Here is a 13,414-nt window from a genome sequence, read left to right on the forward strand (position 1 = left end):
AAAAATTAATTAAACCGAGATTAAAATTACATGGACATGAAAGTATGAATACAATTGCTATATTTAATGTAACTTCGAACGTGCGGTGTGTTATAATAGATATTTATTATAATTTAGTTACCGTTGTGTCTGAAAGTTTAAAAGTAACTGCCACCTCTGTGACTTGAAATTCTTGATATTCTGTGCCTCATCCAAGATAAGATATTTCCATTTTTTCCGTCTAAAGCTTTGGTGATCTTGTATTACTAATTTATAGGATGTAATGCATATATGGAAGGCATTTGGTTTTGTCCAACCTATAAACAAAGAAGAGAATTACATTTCATGTTCATTTAAACAATTATAATTAATAAACTAATAAATATTAATTGTTTCTTCAGACAGGATTCGTATGTCAGACAACGATCGATTTTTGACACGCGAGTTTTAATGAAGAATTTTGCTATCTCGCTGTTTAATAGTACAGACATCGCCTTTCATTGAATCAATGCCCGTTGTCGGCAGCGAGTAAAATTACAATTACTCATAAGCCAAAAAAGTAGTTTCATATAAAAGAGATGTTTTATAAAATTGTTATTTAATATTATTCACACATAATTATATATTTTGAATTAGATAGTTAAATAGTTGTAAGTAAAAAAAATCACGATGTCGGTTTGTTTGCGTTGCACTTTTAATACTCAGTATCTTCATTTTCTTTTCGAAGTACAAATATATATTGATCACGTTTTAAATGCAAAAATTTTTCAAGCAACGTTAACAAATCAAATTTCAAGAAGGTACACGTGTCACATCGTTACCTGTTCTCTTTTGTTTTCTTTCCTTCTGTGTGCCATAATATGTCAATATTTTGAATCCAGGACACCATTTTTTACATTCCATTTCCCAATTGAGCATCACAGAAGTCGGTACGATTATAAGATGTGGCCCCCAGTTTCCCTTCTCGCAGGCCAGATGCGCCAACAACGCGATAGTTTGTATAGTTTTACCTAGACCCATTTCATCAGCCAGAATGCCGTTTAGCTTTCTTTCATACATCGTGACAAGCCAATCCAATCCTATGTGCTGATACTCGCGAAGAGAGTGTTTCAGAAGAAAAGGTATTTTAGTGACAACCTAAAAATATACACCATGTAAATGAAAGCACAAAAAGAAAACACATATAGAAACTATACAAAAAATAATTTTACAACGAACTTAATTTCAATCAATTTAGAATTTATTTTAGCAAAAATTGAAAATTTTTTATTTAATTCTATTACAATTCTTCCATATTTCCAATTTGTTACATATTCATATTTTCAGATAATGTTTTATTTACTTGCATCTAATAATTTTCAATTTGGAATATTTAGTTCGAAAAAAGTTCTCCTCGTTCAAAAATTTATTGAAATTTATTTATTAGAACATTATTGACATTTCAATGTTTAAAAAAAATTTTTAATTAATGTAACAGTAAAATATTTTACACAAAGTTTTGTAATTAATTTTGTAGTGATTATTTTCGAGAATAAAATATGTATGTTTATTCATAGAAAAATTATCACTGTTGATTTTCCTTTCATAAATAATGATGAGCAAAATTGCTGCTTCATCACCTTGGATCGAAAGGATCATTTAAATTTCTTAATGCTTAAATAAAAATTAAAATAAAGAAACAAAAATTTGCCGATAATCAAATATTCGAGAAAAAAAGCATCTAATTTAATAAAAAAAAAAAAAAAATACTTCTATTGTTCTATACATATAATATACATATATAGGTACGTATATTTTATAATTAATAAAATTTAATAAAACAAAATAAAGTATAAACGCAAGCAAACTTACACTAGTGGTGAGTAACGTATTTCCCTTAGGCTGGATGCTTTCGGCCAACGCGGCAACATTATCCATTTCATTATGAGCGTCCGAATTATCATCTTCTGCGACCTATTATAATGAATAAACAGTCATGTGACAAATTAAAAAGATATGTATACATAGTAGTAATAGAAAGAATTTAAAAAATATAACAATGATTTAAAAACTTAAATAATAAAATTCAACATAAAATAATTGTAAGATTTTAACATATTATGTAGATATAAGATAAAGAAGACTTACTTTATTCTCCAATTGTTTTTCCGCGGAAGGATCTTCGAGAAGCGATTGAAGTCCTATATCCGCCTCGGGATCGTTCTGAGTCTGAATCTCATCTTCATCATTATCGTGATCACTCTCTTCGCTTTCACTCTCATTGCTACTTATTTGGTCTTCGATCTCTTGTGTTCCTCGTTCACTTTCTTTATCCGTACCTAAGTAAGAGAAAGTGATACTTGATTAAATATGATTTACTTTATTCTTTTAATAATAATATATAATTTTCGCAATTTTCTCAGACAAATGCCTCATTTCACAGCATGGATAATATGAGATAAATGAAAACCAAATATCTCATACTGTCAGTTGATGGTAGTAGTATCATCACTGTAATAAATTATACAAATAAAAGCATCTTTATATAATAAAAACTTTCATATGATAATCGAGATAATAATTAAAACTTTTTTAAACTTAATTAAAAAAAAAAAACTGTTTTAAATCACTTATAAAGATATTCAAACAATTGTATTCGAACAAATATTCACACAATTTAAAAAAGCGTATTTAAGCTGAACTATATATAGAAATAATAAAAATATTTTTCAAAAGAACTTTAAAAAAGAATTTAAAAAATGTACCTTCAGCCTCATCATCCTCGTCCATCAACACATCCGACATATTAGCATATTTGGCCGCGAGTTCGTCGATAGACATTTCATTATCAGCCTAAACAAACATGAACATCTTTATTTAAGTCTGATAAAAACGATTAAGGATAATTGCCTGGTTATTTCTTGAAAATTATGTACCTTAAGTTCATCGAGTTCTCGCTTATGATCGATTTCTCCCTCGAGCCTTTCCTCTTCCATGATCGTATCTTCTTCATCCGTGGATTCACCAGACGCTGCGATGAAATCAGCATCTGCATCAACTGCTTCTTCATTTTCCTATAACAAAAAAAAAATCATTATCTCATTTTATTTTTTGATAAACGTTTAAATAGGTGATGATTTAGGAACTTCCAAAATTGAAAATCATTATATAACTACAAAAAACTAAAAAATGACTAATTACAAAAAATTAAAAAATGACTAATTTCAATATCTTTACGCTATTAATTTACAGTATTTATAAATATTATATAAAAAAAATGTATATGCAAATATTTATTTTATTAAAAACATACAATTTGTTCTTCTTCATTCGTTGCGTTATTCGGTGATAGACTTCTGTTTCGATGCTCCAAATAATCTGGTGGTAAGTCCTTCAAAAGATCTTCCAAAGGTATTTCTGATTCTTTTTTTAACAATTCAACTTCCTCTTTGTGATTAGTCGTTTTCATTTCTTCTTCAGCTTTGGCTATGGTCTCCTCATCATCATCTGAACTCTGATTTGGCTGGAATTCCTCTGTAACAGATTATATCATATAAAATTAAATTATTTATGCAAACATATAACTAAAATACATACTGTAAAATGTTTATATAACATTAAACTTCTGTAATTTAAATTGTCATCACGCAATAATTTTGCATTTCCAATAATAGCATTGAAATGAATATTAATAATATTACATATTAATAATATTATTAATTAATGTGTTTTATTGATTGCATGCATATTAATGTTCATTAACATAAATAAAAATTAATTACATTTTATTATGCAAGTTAAACGTACCATCAGAATGACATTTTCCCACTTGGACTGGTGAAGAGATACGTGAACTATTTATGGAAGCTGGAATACTCTGTGGACCGTCGGTCTTGTTAAGACCTTCTGTCAGCCATGTGGAATATTTCTCTGTTTGACCCACAATGAAGTTTAGATGTTGATCCAATGCCTTCTTTCGTTTTTCTTCAAGTCTCGTTTGTTGCTTATACTCCACCAACTATCAACATTGCAGTTATTATTTGATAATTCTGTTTATTTCGCGTGTATAAAACTCGTTTTTCAAACATGTAAATATTATGAATTAATGTCTAAATATTGCTAATTATTAATAAGAAATGAAAATTTAATACGAATGTCCTACGCTAATTCTTTGGTTGAATTTAAAAGAAAACTAAACAACCATACACAATGCGCAGACTTTGCTATTCCCACAACGAGCACACGCTTCCGATAAAGATGCATCAAAAACGCCGGCTTAATTAGTGTGGGGTGGAATAAAGTTATATAAATCAATGTAACTTTCATAAAAAAAAGTAATGTAATTATAAAATAAAAAAATTAAACAATTTTTCATAGAAGTAAGTTAATAAAAAACTACTTAATTTATCATGTTTCTAAATGTATGCACTTTAGCTTTTCACTTACTTTCTCAACATTTGTCCAGAAAGTTTTAATCTCCTTTGCGACCAAGCTGGCAATTTTCTTCAGTCGAAGTTCCTGCAATTTCTCAGCCTTCTGTGCTTGAATCGCCTTTTCCTGAAAGTACTTCTGCACCATTCTCGCGCATTTCTTTGCTGCTGCCTTTTTCCATTTACGTTCTTGAGCGAAGTCAGCGGCCAACCAGACCATTTCCTCTAGCAAGTAATCCCAATGGGCTTTGGTTCGAGTCGGTTCCTGCACCTTGGGCAATCGCCGTTCCGACCATAATCCCTCGCGTTGCAGTTCTGCAATCCTTTGCATTACATACGCCTCCTATATCCAGATAATCGCAGCCATTAGCATTATAACATAAAATTTAAATATATAAACTATACAAATTATAAACTATACAAATTATTTAATTGACTTATTCGAAAAGAAATAAATATGTATAAATTAGATAATTTAATAAACTAAAATTGTTTTAAACATGTTTAGTAAAAACAAAATAAAAATTATTTAAGTAAATAACTCGTTTATAAAAAAAATCTATAAAAAATTATATCCAATCAAATCTACAAGTGATTGCTGACACATATTTAAGACACTAATATAAATATTTGTTTTTTACACTGAAAAAAGATAGTATTAAAATAGTCAGTCGCGGTAATTACCTGCTTAGCTTTTTCCACAATTTGCTCCTGATTGTTCGAGATATCACAGGAAGTAGTTATGGTAGTGGGTGTAGACAACTTAACGAGCTTAACGATAGGTTGTGGACTATTGAGCGCAGCTGTAGTCACAGACGATTTCGGGGTGGCGACAGTGATTATAGACGGCGACGACTTTTCTACCACCGAACTCACGGCCGTGGTTGTCAGTTTCGACGAATCTGTAACCATCGACGTTCCACCTAAAATGGTAACACCGCTTTGAGATTGCTATGATAATAAATAATATGAACGATAATGCATTAATCAAAAGATAAATCAAAGAGCTGATTGCGACAGCAACATGTATTACCATAAAATAGAGTAATTTTGATTAAAATTAAGTATAATCTTAAATCATTAGAGATTATAACCTTTCTGCAATTTTGTCAATCTTATACTGTTTTTTTCATTTAGTATAATCCAATTATACTAAATTGCAAAGTCTACGCATTGTATATAATTGTTTGTATATAATTATAATTGGTTTTTCTTTTAAATTCAATTAAAGAATTAGCGCAGGAGTGTACAAGCACTTCTTCCTTCTCACAATTGCAGAATTGAAATAAAATAAAATGCTTTTTTCATATATTGTACAGGAAAAGTTATTTTCAAATTGCCTGACAAATCATATTCAGATCATAATCAGTTGAAGTTTTAATGTGGCATTAATGAAATTTAGAAAAAAAAAATTAGCTGCCGATGTTACGTTATAAAAATCCTCAAAATAATACTTTTTTTGCACCCTTGCCATTTTTTTTAATTATGACATGATAGCCAAATTTGGCTAAGAAATTCGCAATCAGTGACAAAAACATTCTGTTAAAAAAAAAAAGGTCAAATTTTCTCGAATAGTGTAAAAAAGAAACCAGCACAAGAACAAGAGAATTGAGGCAATAAAAAATTAAATGAATAGAAAAAGAGAATTGAGATTTAATCAACTTATTCCAAACTGTAAGTTGAAGTTATTTTAAGTCCATTTACACTAATATTTAGTAGATTGGACAAGAAGAAATTAAATTATATATTAATTATATATTAATTATATCTGTTAATAAATATTTAAGTATAAAAAAATATACTTATTGGAATTTAGAAATTTTTAATTCATAATATTCAAGAAAGTTATACGTTTATGTTATTACCGTTATCAAAACAATTAACTATTCTTATTTAAGTATGTACGCAAAAGCATGAATTATAAATAAGTTATTCTCTAATTAATATTACTATATTATATTATTAGATCAAAATCAGTTAGAACAATCTGCTGAACAACAGTATAAGAAATATTTTCAAAATTTATGCCAAAGTTACCCCATTTTACGATATTTAAAAATGCTTCTATATTTTGAATTAACAAAAGTAGACAAATATTAATACATTTCACGCGAATAACTATTTAATAGATAAACGGAGAATATATTTTTGTCAACATAATTCCACAGAACAGGCAAGAAACATATCTACACGATTGACAACAATTAAAAGCAAGAAACGAAAACACTTCCAAAGTACTCCAATTAAAATAAATCGCTTCCATTTGCATCTGAGATGTATGTGTACATACATATATGTATATGGCATAACGACATATATTATTCTTACCAAGCTTCAAATAAAAAAACATGCGTTTGCACTTAATAATGATCAGGTCAATCACCACATCATCGTAGTTTTTACATAACATGCTACACTTGTCTGACTCATTCTATAGAATGGACATACAGTGGACATATAGTGTTATAGTATGAAAAAATTAGAGTTTATTAGATGACAGTACAGGGTTCTATATCAATTTAATAGCTTTAGTAGTAGCAAAGTTCTTTGGCGAGCGTTTCTCCTGATCATCGTTTCAATAGTTTAAGTAAGTCATGAAATACAATATATGTGTATAATACGGAAGTATATAACGCGTAAAAATAATCGTTTATGACAAGAGCTTGCAGTATCTAAACTGCTCGGAAGCAAAACCAACATGGAGCGGCTTAAAGATACGAAGAAACGAATGGCAGGCGATCTGCGGTAATCACCTATAATGAACGTGGGTGCTATGGTGGAAGCGGATGGAGGGTGAACGGTGACTGGCGAAGACTGGATTGCCGCTCGAAAGGCAAACACCATGCCATGGCGGCCCCCTTGAGGCCTACCTGGTACTTGTCCTAAGTGCATCATTTATTCCGTATACAAGCCGAATTTCAATTCATTATTAAAGTATAATATGAATGAGAAAAATTGTCTACTCCGCAAATAATATTTTTCTAAATGATAAGAATTCTCTTAACACAAGGATCTAAATTATAACTGATGTTTTTATTTATTATTCTTTTTTATTAATTAATGTACGATAGATAATATAAGTATTGATAAAATAACGATGAGAATTCAAGAAAAACAATTCTCCTTAATTATAAAGAATATCGTAAATATGTATTCAAATAAATTTGAAATTCATTGCTTAAATTGTATATTTATAACTTTACTTTTCATAATTATATAAAATATATAAATATTATGCAAAATTCCTTTACATATCATAAATCTATTACAAATCTATCGGACGCGAATTATGGTAGAAGGAAAAAGAGTATCTATATCAACGTAGAGTGAGAGAACAGGATTATTATTTTCGCTTATGACGTCGTGATCCAATAAAGCTGCAACAATATTCAGTCGATTTTCTCTATTCTGAGAACCCGTATTCTAAGGCTTTCCTTTATCTGATATAAGTTTTCCTCTGCATGAGAGTGAAAAAATGAGTGATAAAATATTCTTTATTCACAAATTAAAAGATATCAAAGGAAGATATTAGAATAGAAAAGATTTCTTTGGTACATCTTAAAATAGAGGAATACGACATGTATATTCAAGTACGAATAAACGTTTAAAACTGAATGAAAAGAAAAATAACGATTTTCGTTATTAAAATTCAAGAAATATTATGGGTGCTAACAAAACATTCATCGCAATTCGATCTGAGATCGAATTGATTTGCTCATGAAGTGTAACATATAATATTCACATACAATTATAATGATACATATTTTCCGTCCAGATATATTAATCAGTTCGAATGTATTACGTATCGACGAAAACATTGGACCATAATTGCTCAGAAATAATGACGAAGAATTAACTTTTTGTTGCTATAATTAACGGGTATTTATAATTACCTTGACTGAGTTGGGCTAGAGCCGCAGCAGGCAAGGTGGTGGACACCGCTACTGGCGTCACGCCCGCCCCAGCGATTTTAACCTCTGCTCTTTGATTCGGGATCTGGACCACTGTGGAACCGGACGTGACGGTTGTGACAGTGGTAGTAGCGGTGACAATAGCGCTAGTGACGGTCGTAGTAGTGGTGACAGTAGTTGTAACAGCAGACAGCTGCGAGAATTCTGGTATTGACGACAATGGCGCAGTCAGATCCTCGTCATCATCATCCGGATCGAGTCGATGCTGACGTAGGAAATGTACTAACTGCGGCGTCGGAGATCGCTTCCGCCAGGCATAATACTCCATCATGTTGCCGCCAGTGTGCAGAAAGTACAGTTCCGATGCATTTTCCGCATACTTCTCACGTACGCTGCGCATCCGCCGCATTTTATGCTCCATTATTCGTCTACGACAGTCGCTGGCGTCAAATGGAATCGGTTTTTCCGTCGTTTCCGACAATTTCAGCCGTTTCCTCGCTGGTGAAGGCGATTGCGCCTGCACCTGCGGCGATGATACCTGCGATGATGTCGGTGCTACAAACACATTGCTTATAGAAGTGCGTACAAGTTTCGGCGACGTTGTCAGCATAAGCTTAGTAGAGTTCTGTGGCCGTGACACTGTCGGAGGCGACGTGCCGACAATTCCGACAGCGTTGCGCGGTGGCGTACCCGCGATGTTAACGATCCTTGTAACTTGTTGCGTTCCGCTCGCGTTAGTTGTGGCATTATTCGATATGACCTGTAAGTAAAAATTCGTAAGTTCGAGTACTACTCACAAGCAAAAGAAAGGAAACGTACTAATTATATGAAAAATTGAATCTTGAAATAAAAGAGTTAGTTATGTTGCTTATGTATGTAACAAAAAATATATATAACTATAATCATAAGATTGGATAATCAATAATGGATAGTTTTTGAGCTGAAGATATAAAGGTGCTCACATAGAGCAGCTTTAACATACAATATCATAACGTAAAAACGATCTATTTTTGAGCCTTATGTTTATGATATCTTTTATTTACCATTATAAACTTAAATTATACATAAAAATTCCTTTCATAGGGATCCAACTTTATTTGAATATACATATAATTAGTGCGGGGTCCTTTTATTACAGAATTATGCCAAAAATGTGTACAAATTAATAATTATTGAGTACAATTATGAAATTAATTTGATAATCAGTAATATTTAATAAAAATAATCCAGATTAAAATAAATCTCAGCAATCGTTCCATCCAATTATTGCTTAATTAATGATCGATCATCACAGTTATTAAGCATTATTAATAATTAAATAACAGAAATAATAGAGGTTAAATTCGTCAATTATGTGATTAAATTATTAATTATTAATCAAGATATTACAAATGATAAAGCTAAGAGAAAAGATATATCTCATATTTATCATTTTTTGCTATTTAAAATGTAACATATATTCATTTACTTCATGAAACACAGTATGCAATTAAATTCTGATTACAAACATAAACATTCACCTGTGTGAGACCAGGAACCTGAGTCGTAATAACAAATTGTTGCCCACTGGTAGTAGCGAGCACATTGAGGCCTTGAGCGGTAGCGAGAACTTGCTGCAGACTGACAGTCTGTTGAGCTGAACTTCCGTTATTTCCGCCATTATTAGCCGCACCCCGACTAAGGGGTGGTAAAATAGGTGCACCCTGTTTATCACTCATTGCACGTTACGCTGAAAAGATAAAAGTAACACTATATTACAATAACTCACAATGACACATAGCATAAAAATTCATATTTTATTATACAAAACATAAACACAGAAACTTCTTAAAGAAATTCCTTTTCAATAATAAAAAATGAATTTATTTTGACACAATATTACATTTTCATATGTTGAGTCTCATAAATATTCGATTGTTGCATTTCAATTTGAAAACATGGAAGTATATTTCAGTTTTAATGGAAGAATAAGCTCTATTTATACTCTAATTCCTTTGACACATTTATTTTTTAAGATTATTTTAAAGTTCAAAGAATATTTTAAAGTCTGACAACTAAAAAATTTTATTAAGTAAACTGAAAGATTATTAATTATTAATAAAATAAGAACAAAAACAAGAATTGGAAAGTACTAATAACATAGAGAATCATACCTTTTAACAAAACATAATAATTATAATATATAATACATACATATAAAATAGGTATTCCCAATCAAATAACATAAATATAAAACATACATAGAAAAAAAATGATAATGTATGCAATATAGAGAATAATGCATTCACTGTTATATATAAATAAACATATATTTAAAAAAAAATAATTATTTAAATTAGTATATTTACAATTCACAACTCACACATATATAGATTATTTTTTAAATAATATATAAAATGCACACAATCTTTGTTTAATTAACATTATAAATTGGCAAAGAAAAACAATGAAAGTAAACATAAAAATATTTATATAAGTAAATTAAAAAGGAAAATTCTAATAGAAATATTTTTTAATAAACTCACACTTTAATGTCAACTTAAATTTTTTCGAGAACACGCAGAGTACCTGCAAAATAGCCGCGTGATTTAATTGCAAATTGTCGAAGGAAACAACGAAGATAAAGAAAGGTTTTAAACGACACATAAAGAAGCGATAGCAACGGCCTACTAGACACGTTTGTTCATTCTAAGAAAATGTTGATCGTTTATAAGGATTAAGCAAGATAATACAATAAGGAAAAAAGCGAATTTGAAAAAGACATTTCTTATACAATTTGTGTTAAAAAAAAGGAGCAGACACATTCTACGATCGAATACATTCGTAAAATTTAAAATGTACACGGTGACAGGATATATTCAGGAAATCACAGAACCGTCAGACGACGAGGATTGTCATGGCGATTATCGTGAACCGGCAAACCAAGACAGTCTGAAGATTTGAGGGAGCTACCTGAGAGCGTCGTACATTTGTGCATGCATCGAGGGAGCGATGTGCTATATCGAGGCGAGCGCCGGTGACGAAATACGTCACGAATGCGAGACGAGCCGCGCGAAAAGACGATGGGTCGCGCGCGTGTACGGTGTTGCGGGCGTCGTAGGGACGTCATGCGAGGAAACGACCTCGCCGACGACGCTCGGTGTCGACGGGTGGGGAAGCCGCGCGGCGCGGCGCGATACAAAGGAAATCTCCCATCCGCCATGTTGGCGTTGGCCCCAAGACGGACCAAGACTTACCATAATGTAATCACAAATTACCGCGACGTAGGTGCGCCATCCACGGGAATGATCGTCACACCCGTGTTCCGCGTGGGTCAACTCGTAATTGGGTACCTCACGTAACATACGGCGCATGAGCTATATCTAATATTTTACGATACATCGTCACACCGCACGCCCAAGGACGCGTACGCACTTCTAAACATGGCGACGGCTGCGAGGAGAGTTTCGGCCCGCGGCTGAAACGAGCCAATCTCGAATATTTACGCCAGTCGCGCAGAGATGGCGTTGTGCCTCCCCACTCCCACGATTGGCCTGCCGCGGTCGTTGCGCGCGGCAACGTGGCATCGACGGAGCCGCGTGATTGGCCAGTCCGCTCGTACGTTCGAACAGCAGCTGAAATGTGCTAACTCACATCCCCGGGTCTGTTCGTTTTTTAATCGCACTCCCTACACTTCCGTGCTACGCGCAATGCTAAATATGGATATTCAATTTCGAGTTCTTTCTTACCCGAGAATGAAAAACACCTACTATTATCTCTAACAAAACTATGAATTATTAATGTAATTATTCGTATTTCAATTTTATTCTATTTTTGTCGATTAATAATTACCTGATTATGCGATTAATTATTTACAGGAGTGGCTGAAAAAAGAATTCAAATAGACACGTGATTTTGCACAATCAGCATATAATGTAAAATACGAATAAGAACTTCAGTTCCTTTTTCTTCTTTCGGAATTTAGAAAATTTTGCTGTAATTTCAATAGTTAATTTAATAATCGCTATTCAACTGAACAATAAAAAAAAATGAATATTCATCGAACGTTCATAGTCAATTAATTACTAATTCCGATATATTTTTTTACCGAATTTACTTCGCAGTATCCTATTTATTAAAATTTACCGTTGATTGATTTCCTATCTCTTGGACCTGTCAAATTTTTTCTCCTTAAAATTTAAAAAAATGCACAAAAAATTCAAATATCTCATTACGGTTACACTTTTTACACCTCGTTCTCTCGCTTTCTTTCTCTTTCAAAGTGCTCCTGATTCATTCTATAAACAAAGAAAACTCCAAAAAAATGCAGGAGCCGTTACTATATCTTTCTCGCTCGAAACAAAGCCATTCACATTTGAGTATTGAGGGGAAAAAGGGAAGAGTAATTTCCGAGAAAAAGAGTACAGAAAGTAAAGGTCGAAAGAACGAAATCATCAGCAGGAAATGAATGCAGCCGTGTACCGATCCTAAAATACACGCCACGTGGCAAACGGCCGACTCGAATCTTTGTCTCCGCTAAATTGGGTAAATTGGAAAGTAGACGCATGCAACGTCGTACTTACTCGTGCATCGATCCTTTCCCGAATCACTCCATCCTCGTCGTTTCTGCGTGCTGTCGTGTCGGAGTCTCGCGTTGCCGGGGCCGACGAGTGCGGGCGGTGCGCCGTTCGATCGTCGATTCGTGCGCGCACGTGCGTCCCTCGCGTGCGAACGCGTGCCGCTGTCGCCAGCGAGCGGCATTTTCGTGCGCGGGAATCTCGATCGCCATCCCGGCCGATCTCTTCGAGGCGTCACGAGGTAGGACTCGCGAACCCGCTGGAATTCGGAACCTGAATCGTTACCGCGGTGCCGAGACGTGCGACAGCCGACACGTCCGGCAAGGTGAGACGATTGACGCCACTGGACGCGCTGCGCAGCGCCTTCGTCTCGATTGGTGCAGATTGGCGGCACCGGATCGCTCGATATTGCCGGAAGAACGTTTTAAAGATGCGTAGCGCGCGGGCGCGCGCGAGATAACGCTTTTCGAAAATTAATTCGCGTAACAAATCGTCTGCTTTCTGTCCTAGAACTCTCTCTCTCTCTCTCTCTCTCTCTCTCTCTCTCTCTCTCTCTCTC

At 33.2% G+C, this 13,414-nt stretch overlaps 1 protein-coding gene across 7 annotated transcripts in view; it reads right to left on the reverse strand.

Annotated features, from left to right (window-relative positions):
* The window catches only part of LOC108693140 (helicase domino), a 34,361-nt gene extending 21,196 nt beyond the window's left edge, over positions 1-13,165 (reverse strand). For 4 of the 7 annotated variants that reach the window (XM_018201904.1, XM_018201903.1, XM_018201901.1 and 1 more), the window contains exons 1-14: positions 11,536-11,721; positions 9,820-10,028; positions 8,282-9,059; positions 7,142-7,270; positions 5,073-5,311; positions 4,405-4,731; positions 3,766-3,976; positions 3,272-3,492; positions 2,895-3,032; positions 2,724-2,811; positions 2,107-2,297; positions 1,831-1,932; positions 801-1,116; positions 122-296 (exon numbers count right to left, since the gene is read on the reverse strand). In XM_018201904.1, coding sequence (XP_018057393.1) covers positions 122-296; positions 801-1,116; positions 1,831-1,932; positions 2,107-2,297; positions 2,724-2,811; positions 2,895-3,032; positions 3,272-3,492; positions 3,766-3,976; positions 4,405-4,731; positions 5,073-5,311; positions 7,142-7,270; positions 8,282-9,059; positions 9,820-10,017 — 3,113 coding nt within the window. In that variant the 5' untranslated portion in view covers positions 10,018-10,028; positions 11,536-11,721. Of the gene's footprint in view, positions 1-121; positions 297-800; positions 1,117-1,830; positions 1,933-2,106; positions 2,298-2,723; positions 2,812-2,894; positions 3,033-3,271; positions 3,493-3,765; positions 3,977-4,404; positions 4,732-5,072; positions 5,312-7,141; positions 7,271-8,281; positions 9,060-9,819; positions 10,029-10,824; positions 10,852-11,535; positions 11,722-12,861 lie in introns of those variants that run through there. The other 3 variants (XM_018201898.1, XM_018201900.1, XM_018201902.1) reach the window with 3 other exon arrangements.
* Positions 13,166-13,414: the final 249 nt, after the last annotated feature.

This window comes from Atta colombica, unplaced genomic scaffold (assembly GCF_001594045.1).
Source record: "Atta colombica isolate Treedump-2 unplaced genomic scaffold, Acol1.0 scaffold88, whole genome shotgun sequence".
Lineage (NCBI taxonomy): Eukaryota > Metazoa > Arthropoda > Insecta > Hymenoptera > Formicidae > Atta > Atta colombica.